Source organism: Clavelina lepadiformis, chromosome 1 (assembly GCF_947623445.1).
Source record: "Clavelina lepadiformis chromosome 1, kaClaLepa1.1, whole genome shotgun sequence".
Lineage (NCBI taxonomy): Eukaryota > Metazoa > Chordata > Ascidiacea > Aplousobranchia > Clavelinidae > Clavelina > Clavelina lepadiformis.
Window position 1 is genome coordinate 7,793,273 of NC_135240.1, and position 25,157 is coordinate 7,818,429.

At 37.2% G+C, this 25,157-nt stretch overlaps 4 protein-coding genes across 4 annotated transcripts; 2 read left to right on the top strand and 2 right to left on the bottom strand.

Moving 5' to 3' along the window:
- Nucleotides 1–204: 204 nt before the first annotated feature.
- LOC143468453 (uncharacterized) lies at nt 205–1,860 on the bottom strand. Its single transcript, XM_076965679.1, has 4 exons — nt 1,476–1,860; nt 1,090–1,277; nt 885–1,014; nt 205–687 (listed from the first exon to the last, which is right to left on the bottom strand). The coding sequence occupies exons 1-4, from the start codon at nt 1,730–1,732 to the stop codon at nt 588–590; spliced, it is 675 nt and encodes a 224-aa protein (XP_076821794.1). The 5' UTR covers nt 1,733–1,860; the 3' UTR covers nt 205–587.
- Nucleotides 1,861–8,434: 6,574 nt separating this feature from the next.
- LOC143444421 (uncharacterized) lies at nt 8,435–11,940 on the top strand. The gene is made up of 5 exons (XM_076943570.1): nt 8,435–9,638; nt 9,822–9,990; nt 10,261–10,351; nt 10,600–10,722; nt 11,381–11,940. The coding sequence occupies exons 1-5, from the start codon at nt 8,553–8,555 to the stop codon at nt 11,556–11,558; spliced, it is 1,647 nt and encodes a 548-aa protein (XP_076799685.1). The 5' UTR covers nt 8,435–8,552; the 3' UTR covers nt 11,559–11,940.
- A 20-nt stretch (nt 11,941–11,960) lies between these two features.
- LOC143444437 (peptidyl-prolyl cis-trans isomerase-like 4) lies at nt 11,961–16,324 on the top strand. Its single transcript, XM_076943571.1, has 9 exons — nt 11,961–12,132; nt 12,283–12,384; nt 12,603–12,722; nt 12,868–12,984; nt 14,119–14,276; nt 14,612–14,730; nt 14,833–15,040; nt 15,228–15,660; nt 15,767–16,324. Exons 1-9 carry the CDS (start codon nt 11,961–11,963, stop codon nt 15,874–15,876), a joined length of 1,539 nt encoding a protein of 512 aa, XP_076799686.1. The 3' UTR covers nt 15,877–16,324.
- Nucleotides 16,325–16,354: 30 nt separating this feature from the next.
- Nucleotides 16,355–25,081, bottom strand: LOC143444453 (CCN family member 2-like). Its single transcript, XM_076943572.1, has 6 exons — nt 24,893–25,081; nt 21,991–22,186; nt 21,428–21,596; nt 19,987–20,078; nt 17,398–17,597; nt 16,355–17,043 (listed from the first exon to the last, which is right to left on the bottom strand). Exons 1-6 carry the CDS (start codon nt 25,025–25,027, stop codon nt 16,732–16,734), a joined length of 1,104 nt encoding a protein of 367 aa, XP_076799687.1. The 5' UTR covers nt 25,028–25,081; the 3' UTR covers nt 16,355–16,731.
- Between the last annotated feature and the right edge of the window lie 76 nt (nt 25,082–25,157).

Genomic DNA, 25,157 nt, shown 5'->3' on the forward strand with positions numbered 1-25,157 from the left:
TAAAACTCGGCATCCCACATGACGTGCATTACATCTAGTTCTAAAGGCGCACCGTCACGCAAGGCAGCGAGTGAACACACACTTGAATTCAAGTCTGCCATCCGATAGCCTGAAACTTTTTTGTTTCTGCCTCATGTGATTTTCTGCTTGCTTGATCTTTAGTGTCACCAAGCGGAAGCGAAATAACAAAACAACTGGAACAAAAAGATTTAAATTTTTTTTTCGGTATATACTACGGTAAATTGCCATATACATGATTATCACAATAGACAATAAAAAGAAACGATTGTTAACGGAGTAATAGCACAAGTCTTAGTAGAATGTACAACACTACATCAACATTTGTTCAAGGACTTACCTAAAGTATTGGATTTGTGATTTGTAAATATGTTAAAAATCTAAACAGATGTATATGGAATATAAGAAGAATTTTCAAGAGTAAGTGCTTTGTAAATCAAGTAGAGCAAGTTATTCGCTCTTAAGTTAACGCATAAAAGGTTTTTGATCGCGAATTGATTTCAAGCCAAAATTAGACGGTTATAGTGATACGGTCATGATTTTTTGATAAAATCCCAAGCACTATTAGGCTAATTCTGATGCACGGATGAACAAATTCTTTTCCTTAAAAGCTTCAGCTTACTCTCTTTCACCTTCTTGCGATACCATTGTATTTTGAACTCATGTAATCTGCGTCATAATATATACATTGTTATTATTTCGCTCATGCATTAATGAGAGTATGAATAGTATATGTATAATAATTATACTTTAAGTACAACTGCAATGTATGAACAAAACAACTTGAAAAACAATATTCTTTTCTCAAAAACCACAGCGCCGTCGATGATATGCATTTCAAAAGTTTTCTGTAAGTTAACAGCTACCTTAAACTTGTCGCGTGACAAAATCTCTTGTGAAACTTTCCTTCAACTGAATTGTTCCTTTTCCATCTCTTCCTTTTCCCCAGCAATTTGGATGTTTTTATCTCGATACCATTGTCCACTTGGCGATAATCTACAATAATATCAAACACCTTGATATGTTTATTAAGCTACAGTATTTAAGAAACAGAAAAAAAGAATATTTTACCAGTTAATGCATTGTTTTCGTCTGATTCGCCATTATCTGTTTCTATTGACGTTTGCTGAGGCAAGTTAGAAGCTAACTCAGGAGAATTTTGTCCTGATTTTCCAGCAGTTTCCTCAAGAAACTTCTCAACCTTTTCCATAACCTCAAGAAGAATTTCCTGAATTTCGTGATCGTCCTCTTTTGTACTCCTGATCCATAATTAATTCAGGAAGGTTTTGTAAGATTTAAAATGTGTTCATGTGCACAAGAAAATAAAGCTTTAATAAAAACCTTACACGCACAAGTCATCATCGTTTAGCGAGATTTGTTGTAATTTTGCAAAGTTTAACATTTAACTATATTCTATAGGACAACTATTCTATTAGGAGATTGGAAGAATAACTCACTCTCGCACTGGACTTGGAGGAGGAGTTGGTATTTCGTGATGTAATGTAGAACCTTGTCGGACACAAATTTTTCTGCCGTCATTTTTGGTGGTAAACTTACTTGGGTTGATGCTATCATTAATAAGATTGACTGCAATTGTAGGCAATTTTCCTTTGTGATGAAGCACGCGAAAAATGTATAATCTGCGATTGTCCAGGCTGTAATATTTTCCGTCCTTTTTAACGACTGTTATTGCGGGAAAATCCGATGCTCTCATTGTTTCGTCTATTATATTAGTTATACATTCGTTTACAGTTGGACAATTTCGACGACGGCAGTGGGATTTATTTATGCGTCTTCCAATGCTATCCTGAGTAAATCGTATCTCCAATGGACTCAAATTAGTAGTCGACATCCTTATCACTTATATATCTGCAAATGTGGTAGGTTATTCTCAAACCAAAAAGGACTAAAATTAAAAAGTACATTCATACGTTATAAGATGTTTTTCTAGCTCTGAACTACGTCGAAGCTATGCTAAGCTCCATAGCCACCTATCGATCCTATAAAATGATTTATGCTTCGAAGTAAATGACAAACTATATGACACAGTCAACAAACCAAATAAAAAAAATATTTGCCTATCAATAAAAATCGAGCAAGCTGTATAAATCAAATTCTTTGCTTTGTATTAGTTTTAGTACATGTTGGCCTTCCTAGAAATTTACTAATCTTGTTGAAATCCTGGAAAACTTTAAACAGTACGCAACTTGGGGCCCCAAAGTTACGGAATACGTATATAGCAATCTATCGTAGGGAGGTCTGGGAACATGCTCCCCGGGAAATTTTGAGTTTGCATGGTCTGAAATCCATAAAGTTTTTCTTTTGTTTCAAAAGACAAAGTGTCTAAGATTTTTGTGCATTTCTTCTCAGTTTTCCGCTCCCTAAATTTTGCTCTATCGCCTCTAAGTTCTGACACCCTTCATTTCTTTGTTGCTATCGGGCGCTTAATACTTTAGAGGATTTCCACTAGAAAACACAGCTTTTTTCTTCTTGGATTGATGTTTTAAATCATGTAAAGGTTTAAGCATCAAGCTATTTGAAAGTAATCTCAAGGCAAAAAGGGACCAATTTACACGGAGGTTCGATTTACACAACTTTTTCCGTATTCTAAAGATAATTCATAATGCTAATTAGCATTAACCTATGAATTACTCCTATCCTGAAAATCTGCGAATACAGTAGTTAACATGAATACTCGTATGCAATGTCTGTTCTCTTAGAGCGCGTATATACTGTACACAAACAGGGTAGGGAGCGAGGCGATCGACCGCTTCGCTCGCCGCCTCGCCTCCCTCTAAACTTCTAAAGTCACTACTGCTCATACTGTCACACTGCTGCCAAAATACTTTATTGCTGTCACATTGCCAAAACACTTCATTAAGTTATTTACGATGTTTCTGAGGTCAGAACTATCTCAAAGTCTTACTATAGGTATCTTAGTTAGCTATCGGCCCTAAACAAATTATTCATATCAAAATATATGTCATGACAAACTATATGACGTAGTCAATAAAACAAGCACAAAAGATATTTGCTTGTCAATAAGAACCGAGCAAGCGGTATAACTAGAATACTTTGCCTCCTACTGGTTTTAGCAAATTTTGACTTTCCTAGAAAGTTTATGTCTTGTTAGAAATATCGGAAAGCTTTAAACATTTAAATTGGTATATGTTATAAAATTGTAATATCCGCTGCCATATCCTTTTTCTCACCGGGCTATGCTATTGCTATGCACTTTTTGGTTGTTTTGCGTTTGTTGTCACAACAACCAAACACAACTAAAATCTGTAAGTTTAATCAAAGCACAGCATCTAAATCCTGATCATTTGCATTAAGGAGTATCTGTACTAAAAAAATTAATATAGATGTTATTATAGGCTATCCCCACTCAATTGAACAATAGACATCACAAAGAGAGCTTTATTGTTGTGGGTGTGCTTTGAAATACAATACACGACGGGACTATATATACTTTTATATAGAAATAGAAACTGAAGTAAAAATGATATTAGCGTCTGCACGGCCACCAAACTCAAATTATAAACACATTATTAAAAACATAATTTAACACAAAAACACGTAACTTAAACACATTTAATATAAAACAAAAGTTACGCTGATTATAGTTTGGCACAACATAAGCGTTGTGTCACCAACGATGTAAAGAACATGATGGGAAACTACCTCCTCCTCGTTTGTTTCTTTTTTATGAGAAGAAAAGGTGTTGTTTCGCCCGCGTCACGCATGGTTGCTGATACATACTCACTCACACTACGCCAGTCGTGGCGAAAAGTAATACGCATTTGCATGGTTCATTTATCGATTACTGAGAAGTGAGGTTGCTGTTAGCGTTGTTTTCATTGTTCTACTATCCTTGAGGTGCACATTTGTAAAGAAAGCCACCGGGTTTGACACATTTTCAACATCTTGTGTGGTTCGGTTTTGCAAAAATGTTGAAATTCTTTCAATGACTCCTGTCTGCTGGATGAATTTTTAAAATAATTATAGATGTCTTGCACAAGTTGCTCAGCTGTTTTTGAAAGCTTTTTGCAAGCATGATTTGCCACTAGATGGATGCTGTGGGAATAACACTCCAATACAAAAATATCAGGAATCTTTTCTAACATCCGTGTTAAAAATGAATTACTACCACCTTGCATCAAATTTTCTCCATCTGAAGCATATCCAACCACTTGTTGCCATGTGAGTTTGTCTTTAACCAATGCTTCTTCCAAGGAAGCAAATAGAGCTTCTGCGTTTCCCCTTTTTAGCCTAATGAGTCGGTATAACTGTGTTCTTGGTGATCCATTGTATAAGTAGCGGACGTTTATACAAAAGATTTTATTCATTGATATATCTGATGCTTTATCACAGAGAATTGAAAAGCCTTTAGCTTCTTGTAGCTCTTGAATTAACCTTTCATGAGCATCAACAGCTAGACATTCTGTTAGTAGATATGTTGTTTTTGTCCGACCACAGGTCATATCTTTTATTGCTTTGGAATCACTAGCAATATATGCTTCAGGGTTGGTACCATGTATGACATAAAATTGAAAGAAATATTGCGTCTTGCAATTAAGGCCACAGTATTTAATTCAGCTTTGATGCAGCCTTGACTACTTGTGACATATTGCTTCATCGATGTGCTTCCAAGAACTTGTGCAGCATTTTGACAATGTTGAGCAGTTTTTGCATGCCTCATTAGTTCTGATTTCCCAGCAAGAATGTTCTTGTCACAAAATTGACAAAATGCTTTTGATGCTCCCTGAGACGAAACTTTTAACCATCCTTGTGCCCAGTTTTCCTTTTCCCATTCTTTTCTGTAGCTTTGCGATCGAAACCTAGAATTTTTGGATCTCACCTCTTTGGGCATTACCGTTGTCAACTTTTCAACAACCAGAATTATTGTAATTTAATGATAAAAGTATCGTATTAGTAACAAGATCACTTGATTCCTGTAATCCTGTCTGTTAAATCTGCTCATCTGCTGTCTCACTCTCCAGTCTCCACCCGCTGGGCTTCTTCAACTCTTTTTGCAATTTACAATTATTAGCATAACCATAACCAAGACTTGAAACTAGGTCAGCCCTGACGTACAGTTTCAATCTGACAATTTATTTAACTAAAATGTCCAACTGTCCATTGTTACAACAATGACTCCATCGTTACTACATGAGATAGAACGCATTGTTTCATAATCTGATCAAACAACTCGTCTAGACCGGGAAAAGGCATGTCTAATTCAACAATGCTAATTCATTAAAGAAAGAGCCGCATGCCGCAGTTTGGCCACCCCTGGCTTTGACTATGTTTTTGTCATTATTCAGTAAATTTATTATTTGAATTTATTTTTATTTTACTTTAAACAAAAGGAAATCTATGAATAAAGGTGAAAAACCCGTAGGGTCACCCTACGGCCTACACCCTACAACAGGCCAAAAAAACCTACCGTAGGGTAAAATCCCTACGAGTGGCAGCCTTGGTCCAAGGTCCAACCAAAGTCAAACGTGACAAACGAATGTGACAGCACTGAAGCGTAACGAGGGCGAAATAAAAACGGTACTTCCCCTAGCAGTTTCCTATCATGTTCTTTATATCGTTGGTGTCACCGTCCAGATGGAACCGACCTGTGTGTCTGGATGGAAAAATATGAATATTGTAGAAAAGTCCAATGCCGATAATTTGCCCTTTGCAATATCATCGATACAATTGTTTACAAATATTCTAATTTCTCTAAATTTCGGATATAAACGAAACCTGTTCCGGTTTTCCTCACTCCATGCTTGTGATCCATATCTGGGACTCAAATGTTCCGCGATGCTTTTTTGAGTAAACCTTATTTCTACTGCGCAACAACGTAACTTCAGACATCCTTTCAATTGATGTTGAAGTGTGCTTTGACCCAGGTAATCTGGCGAAAGTAGCTAAGTATACAAATACATAAACAAATTTTATTTCATTTTCCACAAAAGGTTCAACTTCGAAATCCAAACTTTGAAAATTGGGGGGTGGGGACATGGGTCCTTTCGCCCCCCGCTGGCTACGCTTATGGTTCTACGGCTTACACTTTCGCATACAACTTCAAATATGAAGCGACATTAGCAAATCAAATCGATAGCTCTTTTTTATTTCCGATTTATGATTCTGCTGAGATTCTGTTCACAATCATCGAAGTCTATATGTAAATTCTTTCTTATAGATTTCTATGATCTTTGACCATCATTCTGGCAATATGGCAAGTTCTTGTGGTTGTCCAACTGCGGTAGAACTATAGCAGGGTTGGGCTAACTTGTTCAATGAAAGAGTCACTTGCGGAAAACTACAAACACCAGCGAGGCGCAAGATCAGTAGTGTGAATACAAATACGGTAAACAATGCATTGATAATGAACAATAATGGATATTAGTATTTAGGTAAAATAGACCAGAGGTAGGCAATCGGTACCTTAAAAGTACCGTCGGTAACGGTACCGGTAATTGGCAAAAAATGTATCGACGGTTCCGGTATTCGGTACTATTTAAAAAAAGTAGTTCGGTACTTTTTCGGTAGCGGTACTTTTTTGTAAACGATGCTGCTGCAAATGCAATGTTTGCCGCTATTATGCCTCGGTAAAGGTTACTCAGTATAAGTACACTGTAAAAAATCTTTTCTAATTATAAGTCAGTGAGACAATTGAGACTAACTATAAGCCATACTTTTCGTTGGAAGACTAACTATTAGTTCATTCGAACAACAGGACTAACTATTAGAATTTATTTTTTACAGTGTATAAGGATACGCTAAGGCACTAATGAATGGCCACGGCATCATCATTTCAATAGGCCTAATTAAACTGGGATATAAGACAAGCCACAAGTAACTCGAACCAGTGTGCCGAACTTTTGAGTTTTGTGTGTCTTGGTATTTAGATTAGCCTATAGCCTCTAAGGCCAGTTGCATGATTGTCTATTCAATAATAACCTAGATGGACTATTCAATGTTTGGGTCTAGCCTAGTATACAAGTGCACAACCAGATGACGTCACAATTTGAGTAGCTGGGGTCTAGTACAGTGCTGTTCAACTGGGCTGCACTGCAACAGCCAAAGGGGTGCACAAGAGTTCACTACTGTTTTTTTAGGTCTAGTATACAAGTGCACAACCACAGGATGTCTAAGTCTTTTGTCAATTGTGTTGTTTACTGTCGGAATACGAATAATGCTTCGTAGACATCGGTATACAAACAGATATGTAGGCAAGATCTTGGGAAGCAAGAGTTAGCAAGTTTTTATTGCACATAGAATTGACTTAATTGTTAATTCCTTATCAGTTTGGCATGGCCAACAATAAATAATTGTTTTGTATCACTTGATTGACTGCATGGTCAATCAAGCATAATTTATTGTTTTAAATTATGACAATGACACTCCTTAATCACATAAATGTGGAAAAAGGTTCACTGCATATGTAATTTTAATGCTTCAAAATGCAGTGTTTCCTAGGTGTGATAACTTATAATTATATGTGTGAAATCTGTCATCAGTCAATGCTTAAATATTATTTTACGTGTCATTTCCAAGTTAATGTTACAATTTTATCAGTTGTAGCAGAGTTGAAAAAATGCGATTTACTTTCCAATTTATGAATTTTCATAATTTCATATATAAGGGATAACTTTTCGAGACCTTTTGAGAAATAACAAGGTTGAATACCTCAGGCTGTCACTATTTCAACAGAAAAATTCTAGCTTTCTCATGTAGTCTGGTTTCTAAATTCTAGCTACATTATATAGTTTCTTGTTAACCTTACTTCAATTAAACCTTTTATATTCAAAATCAGCTTTTTTCATGTCCATTTTCCTGACTTCATCTCCTATCTGTAACGGCGGCGTTTTGACATGCTTGAGATGAAATTGTCAGTTCCAATACCACATGCTCGAATATTACTGTCCCATTACTTTTGCAAATATATCAATTATTGACACTTAATAGTACTATTGCTATTAAACTAGACTTTCTAAACGCATAATTTACTGAATGCAAGTTACGGTATCCTGGGCTCCTGGCGTAGAGCCCGCAATTGCTGTGTTTCTTCTCTTGCACGGTGTGAATTCATACGCTGTAATGGCCCAAGTAATGTCATAGAATAGATGAAAATAAGCTCTGCTTTTTTCACATTTGGTTCAATATTTCACTCTGGTGTTAAATAGTTTACCAAAAAGAAAAGGCGGATCATTCGAAGAAAAATTAAAAATACTTTGTGAATGTATACGAATACAAATTCTTTGTCAATCGTATCCAAATAAGAATACAGAATTTGAACACTCCAAGCCTGCTGTATATATATTTATTGTAAGACGTATTCATATTGCAAATTAATCTTGTTATTGAAAATATTAGTATTGCTGACCATCATTTGTTTCGTCTGGTTCTACGTGAAAACTCCTGTAAAATGCTTACAATGCAGTCGACTGTTTAGGACTAGTTTTATGCTAAGAATCATCTAACCATTACATTAATTGCTGTTGGGATCTGAGAAGGCTCTATCTTTAGCTGTCATGTCTTCTAGTATGGAAGCTGAAATGGCCCGCTTTGAAGAGGAGATCTCGGCGGGCCAGGACCCATCAGCTAATGAAAATTATCAAGATGATAAACCTAACTTCAATGATTTTAACCCACCGCCTCCTCCTCCAATGATGCCCCCACCAATGTTCTTACCTCATTCCTTGCAAAAAGGTTCAAATCAGCCACCATTTGGCGATCAACGCAATGAAGAAAACCACCTTCCTGAACACGAGGATCTTGCAAGAGACAATGGGAATGCATTACCTGATAACTTTGATGGACCATGTAATAGTGAAATGCCTTTCCATGGCCAAAATAATTTCAAAGCTCAGTCAGATTCAGAGTTTTCTGCTCCTGCAGATAATCAATTTGAGCCACAGCCTATTGGACAAAGTCAACCTATAGGACCACCTGGTGTTGGGTCAATGTCTGGCCCTCGTATGAATGCTGGAGCACCGCCACCAATGGGTCCCGGTTCTTCTAGGCTTCCAAATCATGGACAACAAAGAATGAGACCTCCAATGCCAATGGGGCATGGTCCAGGAGGACCCCCAGGTCCAATGGGGCATGGTCCAGGAGGACCTCAGGGTCCAATGGGGCATGGTCTAGGAGGACCTCCGGGTCCAATGGGTCCATCTGGGCCCAGACCTGGTGGCCCGCCTAGACCTATGGGACCTCCTCAAAGAATGGGACCTGGACCAATGGGTCCGCCAGGACCTATGCTACCAGGACCAATGATGCCTCCTGGTCCAATGGGACCTAGAGGACCAGGAATGATGGGGCCTCATGGACCTGGTATGGGTCTTAGAGGTCCAAGGCCTTTGGGCCCAGGTGATGAATCTGGAATGATAGGTCCAATGCCACCTATGCCTGGCTTTTTCCCTCCACCAGTTTTAGACTTTGGGGATATGTTACCAAAGCCGCAAGCTGTCTACTCTTCTGCCCCAGTCTTAAAGAAGAGGACCATAGAAAACAAAAGTGAAGAGAAGGAGAAAGAAATTCCAAATGCTAAAGAATTAAAGAAAGATGCCAAGAAAATCATGGCTGAGAAAGACATGGAAGTAGCTGAGGCAAAAATTGTATGTCATATTTTGTTTTCAAATATACGAGTTTTCAGATGTGCATAAAACTGGTTTATTTTGTGTGATTATGATTATCATTGTATATATGTTTTCTCTTGTTAAAATTTCTTTGACAATAACAGACCATAACATACTTAACTTCAGCTTTTGACCAACTTTCTATTAAAATATTTGTCACAGTCATCTAAAGCTGGCCTCCCTCTGGGCGCTGAAAAGATGCCAGAGCTGGGCCCACAAGCTGGTCCTCAGATTCCACAAATGCATTCTTCACCGTTTCCTCAACAGCCTATGCTTTATGGACTTTCCCCTTTAGCAGGAAACCCCGAGCAAGCAAAAGCCGCAGCACAAGGTGAAAGTGATATGTCTAAATCGTTTTTTTTTCAGACTGCTTAATTTTTGTTGCAAGGTGTACTCAATAATGTGCAGCATAACTCAACTGCTAACTACTGTATTAATCCACTGTACAGCTATATGAAATCTTTAAATAGAAGGATTGGGAACATGACTTCGTTTTTATCATTGTATAAATTTTTCATGTTCAGATTATGAAAGCCACATCTTTGTTATCATATTGCTTCAAGCGTTTAATGCACAAATAGGATGAATTTTATGTTTGCAGCAACACAGAAGCGAAAAAAGATAATCAGAACTGCGGCTGGAAATAAATGGGAAGATCCAACACTTCAGGAATGGGATTCTAGTGACTACAGGTTTGCTGTTGTTGGTTTATACTTGAAATTGCTGGCAGTGATTTTTATGTTTTTAACATTCATCTTCATTTAACATTTGTTTTTCTCTTCAAAAATGTTGAGAACTTAAGGTAATATCAATGATTGTGTCGGTTATCCACGGATATTTTTGTGCAGAATTGGAACTCTTTGGTTATGCATTTATGGTACCAGCATAAAAATTTACTAATTAATGTTGTTAGTCATGTTTAATCATTTTTTCTATGCAGAATATTTTGTGGTGACCTTGGCAATGAAGTGACTGATGACACACTTGCTCGTATATTCAGTCGCTATTCTTCATTTCAAAAGGCTAAAGTTGTTCGTGAGAAACATTCCAAAAAAAGTAAAGGGTAAGTAAATTGATCCTTTTATTCCCAAAACAAACTTTGAAACAAATTGCAAACAAACAAAACAAACAAATTGCCAAATCATGATTGACAATATTTTAACTAGATCAGGACTTCCATTCATAAGCAATGTGTAAATTGGTGATTGTTGCAAGATTTTTATTTCTTAGGATAGCGTCGTATGAGATATTGTCATTTCTGGAAATTAGTTTATGGGAAAACATTATAGAATCAAGCATAATACTATTCATATTCATGATATATTTCTATTAAGATAGACCTAGAACCGGATGCCACTAAAAAGAAATATATGTAAAATTACATATTGTTACATATTATATATACATATATATCCAGCTTAATATCCAAAATTTTGTAATTGAAAAAATTCTACTGTATTTTTATGAAGGTTTGATATTCTATGTATAACATATCCTTTTATTAATGACAAAATATGTTTATCTAGTACAACTTTTTAGCTTAGCAAACATTTCGCTGATTTGTAGTGGCAAGCTTTGTTAGGATAGAAATATGGTAACAAATATGCTGTTCAGCAAATAATTCTTTAAATAATTTAATAAGTTTATATCTAATTTATATGAGCACTTCTGATAACTTTTATCAGTTCCGTATAACTTGGTATCTTTGTGTTTCGGATCAGGTATGGATTTGTCAGTTTTAAAGATCCAAACGATTTCATTCGCGCCATGAGAGAGATGAATGGAAAATACGTTGGAAATCGACCAATAAAACTGCGTAAGAGTAACTGGAAAGATCGTAATATTGAAGTCGTTCGGAAGAAAGTCAAGGAAAAGAAAAAGCTTGGCTACAAAACATGATTCTTGCTATAGTTGGACTTTTACAAGGGAGTTTTACACCAAATCAGATTGGAGAGTTGACTGGTGTACATGGACTCAAGTTTTGTGAAAAAGACTCAAAATGCATTTCGGACATTTCATTACCTCGTCCTCGCTCTTGAAACAAATATGACATTTTATTCTTGCAATTAATCCATGGAATGTTTTTGTTTTCTACGATTTTTAAAATTTTGCAGTTTGCTTGTTCTCATAAATTGACATTTCATTCCAAATGAAGTGGTTTAGGAATTTCTTATTGATCGAATGTTCATCCGACAATTCTGGTTTAAAATTATTTTGTTCAACCAATAACATTCTATACAAGATTGTACAGGGTGCATTAGCAATCATTTTTTTGCATTAGGTGCACCCTTGGTAGGGAAAATGTCTGTAATCATAGAAACCACACTGGGTGATATTACTGTAGATTTGTATGTCGATGAAAGACCAAGATCATGCTTAAACTTTCTGAAACTGTGCAAGGTGAAATATTACAACTACTGTCTTTTTCACAATGTTCAGAGAAATTTTATTGCACAGACTGGGGATCCTACAGGTAGAATACTCTAGTCTAGGATATGTTCAGTGTCACTGAATTAAATATCTAAGAATTCCTAATTTTTGTGATAAGGTAGTGTTTCTGTAGAATTTACAAAAATTTGGTTACTGCTGCAATGCTTTTTCATGTTGTTTTGTTTGTGGTCAGGCACTGGACGTGGAGGTGAATCATTATTCCGTCTGCTTTATGGTGATCAAGCCAAATTCTTTGATGCAGAAAAAATGCCAAAGATAAAGCATAAGACAGCCGGTAAGAAGAAAAGTCAAATACAGTCGTATGCTAAACTATTTCTCAAAATCTACTTGCAAACCATAAAAAGTTGAACATTTTCTGATGTAACAAAGAAGGTTTATTGTGAAGATTGTAGTAACATTTCTTTACATTGTTTTGTAACATTGATTTCACAACACTAAAATATCAATGCTTAATAACATTGCATATGACAAACTGTTCATTATAATTTAAAGGGGTGGTTTCCATGGTGAATGATGGCAATGGATATCATGGCTCTCAATTCCTCATCACTCTTGGAGAAAATCTTGACTCCCTGGATGGAATCCACACTGTGTTTGGCGAAGTGGCCGAAGGTATAAGATTATAAACCAGATCGTATAATGTGTTGTACTGCTTTGTTCAGTGAAATGATATTTTATAGCGAATGAAATAATAATTTTAGCTACACCAGCTATGGATGTAAATAACTAAACCTCGCTGGTGTTCGCGTCACTATAGGTATGGATGTTGTGATGAAGATTAGCGAAGCGTTTTGCGATAAAGAAAATCGACCATACCAAGACATCAGAATCACTCACACGGTTATCCTCGATGACCCACTGGATGACCCCACTGGTATGAAAGCTTTGCTTTTGGCTTAATTCTTCTAGTAGGCAATCCAGCATCGCCTATCACCATGAACCTGAACTTACTGGTTCCACGACATATGGCCGCGGGAAAATGACCGCGAACAAACTCACCGGGGACAACTGAACGTGACGTAAATTGACCGCGAACAAAATGACTGTGATGTAAATTGACCGCGAACAAACTAACCGGGAACAGACTTATCGGAATGAAAATTGACTGGGAGGTAATTTGACCGTGGGAGTCCTGACGTACAGCTTCAATCTGACAATTTACTTAACTAAAGTGTCCATTGTTATTGCAATGAGTCCATTGTTACTACATGAGATAGGCTACAACGCATTGTTTCAAAATCTCATCAAACAACTCGTCTAGACCGGGAAAATGCATGTAACAATAGGAAATCTATGAATAAAGGTGAAAAACCCGTAGGGTCACCCTACACCCAAAACTCTCTACGAGTGGCAACCTTGACTGCAATACACATACTAAATTGGATAGTGACTAGATAGCGACTAGATAGTGAATTAGAATTTTGACCTTTTGACGGCCAATTTGTCGCCGGTTAATTTGATCGCCGGCCAATTTATTGACGGTTAATTTCATCGCCGGCCAGTTTACGTCACGGTTAATTTGATCGCCGGGCAATTTGTTGCCGGTCAGTTGTCCACTACCAGTTGTCGCCGGTGAGTTTGTTCACGGCCATATGTCGTGATCCCGAACTTACTTGCTTCAGTGTCAGTTTGTATATATCACCAAGGTGGCTGATAATGTGGTGACTTAATTTTTCTCATGCATTTGTTGCTTGTCATTGTATCGCAAATAAGAGCACTAGAGCATGTTATTATGTGAGTGAAGAAAAATTTCGTTTGAGTTTTATTTATTAACAAAAATGCTCACTTGGATAATAATTGAAAGTAAAAGGGCAAATCCAAAACAAGTTTGCATTAAAATTAAGTATTGAGTATGCAGTTTATAATGTTACACACGCATTTTAAGAAATTAGTAGTTTATTTTGCTCTGCATACATACATGCATGCATCATCATGCATGTACCATTGTTGATGGATACTGTTTGTCTTGCATGCATCCACATTTGCTATGTATTTTATTTTTTTGCAGGGCTGGTAATCCCAGATCGGTCGCCAGAGCCGACAAAGGAGCAGTTGGAGGGATGTTTTCGGATAGGAGCAGACGAGTCCGTCATTGACGACGAGGGAATTGATCAAGAAGAGATTAAGAAAATCGAAGAAAAGAAAGAAGCTACCCATAAAGCACAGGTGAGTAACAATCTTGAGAGAGAGTTTTTATTTCGACGAGAGTTGTATGTTTGTTCGTCCAATTTCCCTCCGTGAACCCAATTTAATGAATGATGTGATCCGTCAACCAATGAAAGGTTTGTCTGTTAGCGTTAAAAGAACTTAACTACAACTTATGCACTATACAACAGTTACATAGGTACTAAAATGACCCTTGTGAACTATATGGTGCAAAATGTTAAATTGACGTTCCCATAAGTTCTAACGCGTCTCTAATTGTTTATTAGAGACTAGTCATGTGCTTGATTTAAACTCAGTTTGCGGAATTTGATAATTCTGTGTCGATGTTTTCCAAGATCTTAGAAATCATCGGTGACATCCCGGACAAAGATGTGAAACCTCCCGATAACGTTTTATTCGTCTGTAAACTCAACTCTGTAACAACAGATGATGACCTGGAGATTATATTTTCAAGGTGATTAAACATCTGTTTTTGTTATGGTTTTTTGCTTAAAGGACAACGATCGTAATTTTTGTCTGGAATGTCGTTAAAACTTGAGCTCAATGTCACTTTTAGGTTTGGGACAATTGTTTCTTGTGAAATTATTCGGGATTGGAAGTCAGGGGAGTCCTTGCAATATGCGTTCGTTGAGTTTGAAACCTCAGAGATGTGTGAAAAAGCTTATCACAAAATGGACAACGTGCTTATTGATGATCGAAGGATTCATGTTGACTTCAGTCAGTCTGTGTCTAAAATGAAATTCCCAAGATCAAACCAACAAAAGGTGATAATGCCCCGCTGTTTTGATCGATTTTTTTGCAAAGATTAGAAATTAATTGAAAGTTGTTAACTGTAGAAGTTATTCTAGAATCTGATTAATTATGGCCAATTTTTGTATTCATTTTGCAGCAGTAGACGTTAGTGTACACACATGCACTTCACCAGATTTATGAAGTTTTACCTTTTTAAAGGAAGGTGAAAAAAATCCGAAGAAAGAGGAGAAACGTGACAGAAGCAAGTCACCATCTCGAAAGAAACGTCATCGCGACGCCTCATCGCCTACAGGATTACGTCATCGAAGCGTGACGCCAACTTATCGTGAAAAACGACGTAATCGCGACGTTTCACCGTTACGCGGCTACAAACGTCACTATAACACGTCACCAAGTCGAGAAAGACGGCGTGATAATTCGTCGCCTTTGCGTCATCATCGACGTCATCGAGACGTTTCGCCGGAATCACGTCATAGTAATAAAAGTTATTCTAGAATCAGAAGGCCGGATTATGATAGAAACGGGTCACGTGATTCTAGTTCATCCCCGACCAGTGAAGAGAGAAAAAGGAAAATGAAAAAAGAGAAAAAGAAAAATAAACAGAAGCAACGACGCCGGGGTTCCAGCTCTGGTAAATTTCTGCCCAGTTTTTGAGAAAAAACTCGTTTTGAGAAATTTGTAAATTGCTAGCGTTAGGTCATTATGCGACAACAAGGTTGACATTCTTTTGATTGCAGATTCTGAGGAAAGCGATAATTTGTCATCGGACAAGGAGGTAAGATGCGGGAAACACCGGAAGCGATCCGTACAGAAAGAAGACTTCCGGAGGCATAAACACAGGACCTGAATTTTCCAGCTCGTCATTGTGTAGAAAAATTTGCGTCCTGATATGGATTTTTTGCCGCCTCACAGCGCTCGAGCAATCTAGTGACTTTGCTACTTGCAAGTTTTCTCCGCTACCTGGCGCAGCGAGAAGCCAATAAATTTCAAACTCTTTCTATCCAAGGAAGCTTGGGTCAGGAGCCGGCTAAGTCAATGCTGACCTCCTGCGGTTGTGCTTTCAGAACCATTTGAAATAAATTAGGAATTTGATGTCAGTAACTCCGGGTTCATTACTTTTGTATTAGCCATGAGAAGATTATCTCCTTGCTTTAATCTTTTTCTTAGCGCGTTAGTTACTGGAAGTCTTTCATTTGGACGCTGATTGCCCTATGTCCACTATGTGACACGATTTTTGTTTTTGTATGAAGGAAATTTTGTCGCGAGTAAAAGCATTTGTCGGTCTGCCAACGCTGCTTGTGTGTGTGAAAAACTGACAACAGTCGCTCGTTTTGTTGCAAAAATGTTTTACAAGCTACTACAACAAAAGTAAAAAAGAGCTTTCAAACATGTAGGCTATTCCCCGTGTAAAGTAAAACCGACGCCATATATAGAAGCACAGTAACAGATGAAAATAAAGAAAGTAGCAAGATACTCCAGGTCAAACAAACAATAAATAGACCCAAAGAGAAAAAACGATTTTCGTTGTCGACAATGTTGTAAATGCACCAACGTTACAGGGCGATTCGTGTGAAAGAATAATCGGCTCCTAGATTAGGTGTTTGTTAACCGCATCCTTCAAGTTAGTGATGGAAATGTTTTTGGCCCAGAACCATTGTTCTTGCTAATTTTGCCAACGTGGGCCAGTAAAACGTAACAACGACTACGTTAACCTTGCAACGTCATTTCCCATGCCTACGCCATATCCGATTGAAAAGATGTCGTTTTCGTTGACACAGTCTTCGCAGTAGCATTTTTTTATCCACATCATCTTCCTGGTAAACGTTGACGTTACTTCAGATCCTTCTCGGCATTCAAACTCCACCGTTATTGTTTTGGACAACTTGGGCCGGCAGCACTTGTTTCTGCAGAAGCCACAATATTTCGGCCGGTAGACGGCGCTGCTGATGCATCCGCTGAGCGAAAATTGAACTCTCTTCGGGTGTTTAACATTTTTGCGGCATGTTCTTTTTCGCTGAAAAGTAGCAGGAGAGATATAAAGAAAAAACGCGTAAACTCGCAAACATATCCATGCTAAAACAATCATATACAAAAGGATGTATCGCAAAAATTAAAGTTTATCAATAGCTTGATAACTTGTTATAATTTTTGAAAGTTTGCGCAAACGTTTATAGTTGTAATTTCTGTTACGTGGCTTGGATTATTCCGGATATTAAATAAAGTGAAAGATCTAGCAGCTAGCTGAACACGACAGACTTGATTAACTAATAATTTTAATAACAAAAGAAGGCGATAATGATTAAACCATCATTTGGACACATAACGAGCAACCCATTATTCCACCATTTACACCCAGTATAATACGTACCGATGTCACTGACGCTTCTGTCATGGAGCAAGGCCTGAGGTTACAAAGCCTGGTTTGTTTCTCCAACTTACAGTCTTCATTGTCGTTCGTAACTCGATCAGAGATGCCAAAGCCGCAGGTCTTGGAGCAGGGAGACCATTCTGTGGTTTGGACCATGCAGGAATTTCTGAAAGTCACCTCCGTTTCTGGTCGTCCTCTCACTAATGCATAAATTTATAGAAGTTAGAATGCTGCAATGTATGCAAAATGCATATCTACAAAAGTTTGGAATTTGCACCAATAGACCGGTTAGACGTCAATGAAAAGCCTATTTCGATGAGAATAAACACGAATAAATAAATAAATATGAATAAACAAAGTTGAATAAACCAATTAGGTGATAGTAATCGAGTGGGCCTGTTCCCTTGGCTATATGGAAAAGTATTTTATTCTAATGAAAACTTTAACATTGAGTGACGATTGCTTATATAAGAATGATGCCTTGCTATTACAGCAAAATCGACATATTTTGAGGCAGGTTAATCTTCGAACAGTTTCAGCCTCAAAACCTCAGAAATTTACAAGGAAAATCTGCCGTGATATTTTAATTAAGTAACTAACGTTCAACATAGTGAACATGATACGTAGCCGTAAAAATTGATCCATTCCGTAAAAATTCATATCAATTGCAAAATCGATCATGAATTCGTCCAATAATCCCACCCACGGCTACACCGAAAATACACTGTGTGACGCCAAGTTTACGTGATAGGGAGCTTGTTTATCTCCCTTGACGTTCTTCAAGTTAATTCCGTCTTTGGGATACCGCCAAATGACGTTAAAGTTGGTCACTACAAGGAGAAAACCATCTTGATTAAGCCGCAATAAGCTGTGCTACGTGATTGCTGATGTTGTTTTTCCTCGTAATCAGTTCGGTAGGACATGCTGACATATTGACAGTGGTAGCAATCTCTAAAATCGTGGTTGATTGTTTTTCGACTTGGTTTTGGAAAAACTTACATTGCAACATCATTTGGCCCGTAAGTAAGTTGTAAAATCTATAATCACACGTTATAAGAATTAAGTTGCTCTGTACACGCCTTATGTGGAAATTTACCGTAGAAATAGTTTGAGCGAAGGTTGTCATAAGAGCCAGAAATTTTTCTAATGGCCTTATATAGTTCCATGTTTTTCACATGTCATAATTTCGAAGTTCATTTACAACATTCAATTGGTCCTGTACAGATACCGTTTACCTATTTTGGAAAAATATGTGATACGCCTCGTATCCGTATGGTTTTTTAATTTGAGGTTTACATTTTAATACTTGGGTTTGGATTTCATCTTTGGCCAAAGAACAAATAAACTGCACTTGATGTGTTTCGAATTGTTGGCAAAGTCGTAAATTTAATTAAGTTGCCACATTTTCACCGTAAGCAAGATCACTTTGATGGAAGTGATACAGAGTTTACACAAAAATTCAATTTTTATAAAAAGGACACCTGCTTTTTCCTGTGAAGCATTTTTTGATGACGCCTAAATATTTTAATTAGAGACTTGTACTCTGCGGAAGTTGATAATTATCGCTCAACTATAATTTCAATTACAATAATGATTGCCCGTGTTTACATTGAAGTTCAAGATTCTTTCCGCTATCTTTCTAAGTAAATACAAGCTCTACAAACTCATAAATAGTTTTTGCAAATTTTATGATTCCTTTCGAAGGTTTAAACAAAGAGTTTAAGCCATCTTTCAAAAAACTCATGTTTTGTGTGTCAGTCAAGTAATGAAATTTTTGATTGTGACTCATACCCAGGTTACCCTAAAGACGAGTTTGTAAATGTCAAGTCTGTAAAGTCTAAGATCTAATCCACCATCATTGAATTATGATTCATGATCATTTTACGAGTTATGATCATTTTCTAGAACTCCCATCCTACTGGGCAAGAGCAGCGCATAAACAGACAAAATTTCTGAAATTCCTGAAACTGGGAAGTTCCTAAACTTTATTTATATCGACTGGACTCATAAAAACGCTATTTTGATATCACAAGTGCAGTGCTCGTCGTCACGAGTGCTTTTCGCATCCCAATAATAGCCAGATCTTTGTCGATCTGACGACCCAATATTTGTGAGTGTTAAGTTATAAGGTCAGTGTAGGTTATGGATTTTGATCAATCGAACCTCTCCAAGACAGGATATTAAAATATTTCTTTCAAGGTCTGGTATTTCTAGTCATTTGTAACGTCCGTGGCAACGATACGGGTGAAAGATATGTGGGGGTGCTTTATGATTATGTTCCAGCAATCGCGTTTTTAATTTAGGCCCATGTCATAAACTTCTACTTCCTATAGCACTTTTATCGGCAAAAATAAACGTGTTATGTATTAACTACTGTATTTATTTATTAACTATTTATTATAACTATTTAGTTATTATTAACTTGCCGGACCAGAATGTTCAGGAAACTAAAATCATGACTCGAATTAGGAAATAACATCGACACTCTAATTTTGAAAAATAACATTTCAACGCTTTCTCAACGACTAATACAGACAGTCTGTCATCAAGCTGTGTGATATCATTAACCAAACTAGATTATTAACTTACCTTCGTTGTCGAATCGCAAAACATTTTTTCCCAATTTGCCTCCTTTGGGACATATCCACTCCCCACAGCATTTTCCCTTGCGACGAATCAACCTGCATGAAAATAAGAACACATTACGCAACCGAAGAAACGACTTAAAATATCATTTCAGGATTAATTGTAGCTTATCCAGCTCGAATCAACGAGCTTTGTTGCAAGCTGATATCTCTGAGGCTAAGCTTGTAATTGGTGGAGCTATTTTTCATAAGCTGCTTTTTGGCGCTTCTTCGTTTTATTTTGGCCATGTAGCTAAACACCAGTATCACTTTCCTGCTAACGTCACCTCACAATTGCGCCTTTGTTGCATGTTTTTTAAGCGATTTTAAGCGCAGAAGATTACGAGAAAATGACAACGTTTTGTTGCAGTATCCTGCTGTGGCTTAAAGAAGTATAAGATGACACAGATTTTTATCTTTGTGACATCACAATACTACCATTGTTTTAAGTCGCCTCTCTGTCATTGAAGTCAAGCATTAACACCTGCGGTGCCAAACGGAACGCCAAAGCGTAACCAGTTTTTTTTATCCAGGAATTGAATTAAGTCGTGAAAATGAACAAGAAATTTAACACAGACAGAGGCCAGTAGAAACGTCATTACAAACATAAGTGCGACAAGTATTAAATGCCGATTTGTTGAGTGAGAACCTTGTCGGGATGGATTTGTACCGCATCAAGTTGTATTAGCTTCTGCTCAAAGATACGATTCAAGACTTGTACCCTCAGAGACAGCCTCCTAGTATAGGCTAGTATTTGATGGGTCGGTTTCCTTTTGACGTGATACAATGCGTGTTTAAGATGCAAAATAATTGAAGGATCTGTGATGATTGCATTTAAGAAAATAACCTTACTATGGCGTCGGCGTGTCAGATGCACCTGCATGTGGTATGCACGATTGGAAGAAATTAAAAAACTGACCCATTTAGCTCATCATAGCACCGTAGCACCCTAGGTGTAAGTAAAATATGTAATTTAACATAGACATCAAATAAATGTCCTCTTCGAAGCTATAATTAAGCGACAGACTGCCGGCTTAGCCCTGCATAGCGCCTTTTAAATTTGATTAATGGCCTTTTAAACTCAAACAGCACGGTTTTAAGCTTAACAGCCATATCCAAGTCACTGATTATATCAAAGCTAACTGCATGTCAGCTTAGGTAACAAAACAGGATATAATTTAAAGACTTTTTACCAACCAACTCAAAATTGCTCAAGATCTTGCTTAAATTTTTTTATCAGTCATTATCGAATTTGCGATTTGAGTTTCATCTGAACCGATGCTTAAACTTATCATCAAGAAATGACGTAAAATGAATACGATTGGTTTAATTAAGTTTACTGTTACAGAAGGCCAGCTATTGTTTGCCGTATTATGTTGAAAAATGCTTTATAATAACCGGCTTACCTTGGTCTTGTACAGCTGAGTGAAGCAGGTGGGAATCTTGGGGTGGTGCAAGTCGGAAAACAACCCAGGTCCCCGTCAATACAAGAGCATGTTGCTCTACAGTTCAGTTGAAAAAGTTCCCCATTCCCATAAAGTCTGCCCTGGACGTTGCAAGGTCGGCCTGGGCTCGCTGAAATTTGTATATAGTCAAGTTGTTAAATAAATCGAAGTCTGAAGAAATTCTTATATGCTATTATGATATCGTTAACGGACAGGTTATCTCATGGATCACCTGGCAAAGTTAATTGCTACTTATTAATTGTTAATTGTTACTTATTAATTGTTAATTTCTACTTATTAATTGTTAGTTGTTACTTATTACTATCATGGCTAGGAAGGCAAAAACAGGACCACGATGTGTGATGTTTAATGTGATAAATACGCTTTTCACAACATGCTGGCCTATGGCTACGTTTAGTTATTATTGACCCGTGGATGTTTCTAGGTTTTAATCTTAGTTACTGCTCATTACAAACTAATTGCCTACGTTGTAACAAGAACCAGTTACAAGAAGATGCATTTACCTTTGCACACTCGGGTTTCAGGGTCACAGAAAAGTCCTTTGTGGTAATCGCAGACGTGTTTCGCATCACAACTTTCACCCAACTGCCTGGCGCACACCTTGCAGCATTCGCAGCCATCTTCGACGAGACTGATCCCGGGTGAGCAGGTGGGAGTTTGCGGGCAGACACATTCCTCACATTCGGTCGAATTGTTTTGCTGCGTTGGCAAAAATTTGATGTCAAGGAGTCGTCGAAGAAATTCTTACACATGTAGGTTGCATGTTCTGTTGTGTGGCGGACATTTTTTCTTGGTTTGTGTTACTTTTCATTTTCGTTTTCTTACCTTTCCATTTAAAAACTAAAAGTAAAATCCACTTCTGCTTTTCAAAATAATGTCGAATGCCAGCCGAAAAACGCTCGGCTGGCTCAAACTTTTTTATCAAGTTGACCGTGACCTTTACTCTTTGTTTAACCAATCATTAGAAAAAGTGCAAAATTAACAACAGCATTTCACGTTTCGTGGAAACGTTTATTAACCTCTCAAAAGAAATTTGGGCAACAAATTGAACGATGGTTTTAACCAAAATTTGACTGCTTAGAACACCTAGTTAAAAGCGATTTATCAAATAAAAACACAGCAAACGAACCAAAAACTCATACATCATAGATTGGAATCTTAGATAATGCGAACACAAAAGCCCAAGGAAGGGAGAGCTTCCGAACATTTTTCTTTGTGGCTAACCAGAAGCACTGATAAGTGCTCAAAAACCGTTTTAATGCTTCAACAGCCATTTTTGTGAGGCATGTTTCACCAGAGTGCCGACAGAGTTTTGTGCTAAGTAAATGTTAAACACGGTTTCCGTTGATGTGCGTTTCCATAATTACATATGATATCGCACATTTACGCTATGGGTGTACTAAACTAACCGCGTACACACGGTCTCATAAGGATTGACCCCCAAAGATCGGATGGTAAAAGATTAAAGCGCATTTTACACTCAACCAACGTCATAATGCTAGCGAGTTTACGTCACAATATCCGAAAATATATCGTCGTGGGAACAACAGCTTTTTGGCGGCCGGTAAACGTGGGTGTGTGGTTGTTTGTGGATGGCCTTTGCCTCTCTTTAAAGCCGGGTTTATCACAATTTCTAAACTTTGTGTTAGCTGACAAGAATCTTGGCAAGTTGATAATTCACTGTCTCTACGTGACCTTTAACCCATAGAAACCCTAAGCAACCAGCAGCCTTCCGATCAGATTTTTCTATTTCGTTGTTTGAGACCGTTGTGAATTGTTTCGATATAGCGTTTGTCAGTTATTGATATCGAATGCCGCTTTTGATAGTTCTTGGAAACGTCGTTTGATATTGAATGAGCGTTTCGTCAGTACGTTTCTTCTTCCACGTTAAAGTAATCATAAGTCAACGAACACTTTGGTGATTGGCGTACAACCGAATCAAATCTGAAATTATGTTAGTGGTTAATTTGCAAAACTATTACCGGTTTTCTGCATTCCAGTCGCCAAATTATAATTCATTTAGACAGTTTTCTTCATAAAAACTGCTACGATTTGCAGCTTTTTCGTAAGTATGTGGAGCTATTAGTTTTTTGCAATCGGTGAATCTTTTGAAACCAAATAAATCCGTGTTCCGGGCAATTTCCTGCATTTTACGGTGCGGGCACAAACCGCTGGATCCGTTTAAAGCAAAACCTTATTTTTAACCCATACACGCCCCCGTTTAAATTGCAGAACTTCAACGTAAATGGGCACTTTATGTGCGACAAGTGCGAAGGTTTAACATGGTCAATTGCAGAAGTCAAAAGTTGTTGTTTTTACGTAAAAATTTCGCTAAAGTTTTTTCATACGCTTGAGAAGTTTTATTAATTGTTTTATTCGGAAAACGTTTTTAAAAAAAATGCTTAAATGATAAAGCAACAAACAGTGACAACGTTAACATAGCCCTTGAGAGTTTGGCTGCTGTAATACGTTGATTTCTTGTAATGACTTAATTTGCATTCCATGTCCCGGCAAACAACTTCGTTACAAACTTGTTAGACAGGCGGAAACCAAATACATTGCGTGCAGTTTAATTCCGACGCTTCCTTTGACTTATCAAATATTTTTACAACCAGATATAAAACGGGTATGACTGAATTACCGACGTCACCAGGCCTCAACTGTGTTCTTTTGACAGTACAACATATTGCGCAAAAGGTTTTACCCGATCAAATTGAAAAGTTACTTCCTATTCTTTGCAAAAAACAACAACTAAAGTATTAATTTTAAGTTGGATTTTGGTCAGTTGTAATTTGGTTACATTTAGCGTTTAACAACGTGATATTTTTAAACTATATTTTAATTACCTTCATTTGCTTAAACCTCATCCAAGAGCAAGTTTATAATCAATAAAAATACGCGAATACGCGAAAATACGCGAGTTTTACCTTCTTCAAGTATTTATTGTGCTGAGCTGTTGCCATGGCTATGAGATGTCTTAAAAAGAGCAGCGTCACAAGTGAAAAGCAAAGTTTAAAAATTTTAGTTTTTCAACATTTTAATTAGCCCGTTAATTAAGCCGCGCGTATTTACGATTCGAAATACACGCCGTCATAGTAGTTTAACTGCGTAAGTGACATTTAATATTACGTCAAAAATCAAAGTTGTTAATAAAAAAGTCATTCAATTGATTTTTCGCAAAGTGCATAACGTCAACGCCTGACAAGACGTTAAACTAATTAAGACATTCATTAAACTCATGTCCCAGTCGCTCAAGTTACCATATGTGCACATTCGGAAAGAAAGCTTATTGGAAAACGCAATTTTCTCTCCAAATTATAAAAGGTTAGAGATATTAGAAGCACAAAATGTATATAATTATTTTATTAAAACAAACAAACAAACAAACAAACAAATACAACTTACAGACAGATAAAAGTCCCTTTCTGAATGGCCATCATGCGCAAGATCAAAGCGAGGATTCGCATTTGACCGATGTCTTTGTGACGCAATCGAAGATACGGCGATTGCAAAAATCACAAGTAGTATGTTATTCAACATTTTCAGATGATGCTTATTACGACTTACAATAAAATCTAAGATAAAAACAATGAAATGTAAATATTCTGCTGCGACACAATTGCCCAACAGAGCGTAGGCGTTAAACAGTAAACTTGAAATACCCATGACA

Excerpts from the sequence above, each read along its gene's own strand:
- LOC143468453 (XM_076965679.1), bottom strand. The coding sequence starts at position 1,732 with ATGAGAGCATCGGATTTTCCCGCAATAACAGTCGTTAAAAAGGACGGA. Across the intron at positions 1,278-1,475 it reads CCTCCAAGTCCAGTGCGAGA|GAGTACAAAAGAGGACGATC; the intron begins GTGAGTTATTCT and ends ATTATGGATCAG. Across the intron at positions 688-884 it reads TGTCACGCGACAAGTTTAAG|ATTACATGAGTTCAAAATAC; the intron begins GTAGCTGTTAAC and ends ATTATGACGCAG.
- LOC143444421 (XM_076943570.1), top strand. The coding sequence starts at position 8,553 with ATGTCTTCTAGTATGGAAGCTGAAATGGCCCGCTTTGAAGAGGAGATC. Across the intron at positions 9,991-10,260 it reads AGCAAAAGCCGCAGCACAAG|CAACACAGAAGCGAAAAAAG; the intron begins GTGAAAGTGATA and ends TTATGTTTGCAG. Across the intron at positions 10,352-10,599 it reads TGGGATTCTAGTGACTACAG|AATATTTTGTGGTGACCTTG; the intron begins GTTTGCTGTTGT and ends TTTTCTATGCAG.
- LOC143444437 (XM_076943571.1), top strand. The coding sequence starts at position 11,961 with ATGTCTGTAATCATAGAAACCACACTGGGTGATATTACTGTAGATTTG. Across the intron at positions 14,731-14,832 it reads CTGGAGATTATATTTTCAAG|GTTTGGGACAATTGTTTCTT; the intron begins GTGATTAAACAT and ends TGTCACTTTTAG. Across the intron at positions 15,661-15,766 it reads ACGCCGGGGTTCCAGCTCTG|ATTCTGAGGAAAGCGATAAT; the intron begins GTAAATTTCTGC and ends TTTTGATTGCAG.
- LOC143444453 (XM_076943572.1), bottom strand. The coding sequence starts at position 25,027 with ATGTTGAATAACATACTACTTGTGATTTTTGCAATCGCCGTATCTTCG. Across the intron at positions 17,598-19,986 it reads TTTGCGATTCGACAACGAAG|TGAGAGGACGACCAGAAACG; the intron begins GTAAGTTAATAA and ends TTTATGCATTAG. Across the intron at positions 17,044-17,397 it reads CAGAAGCGTCAGTGACATCG|CGAAAAAGAACATGCCGCAA; the intron begins GTACGTATTATA and ends GCTACTTTTCAG.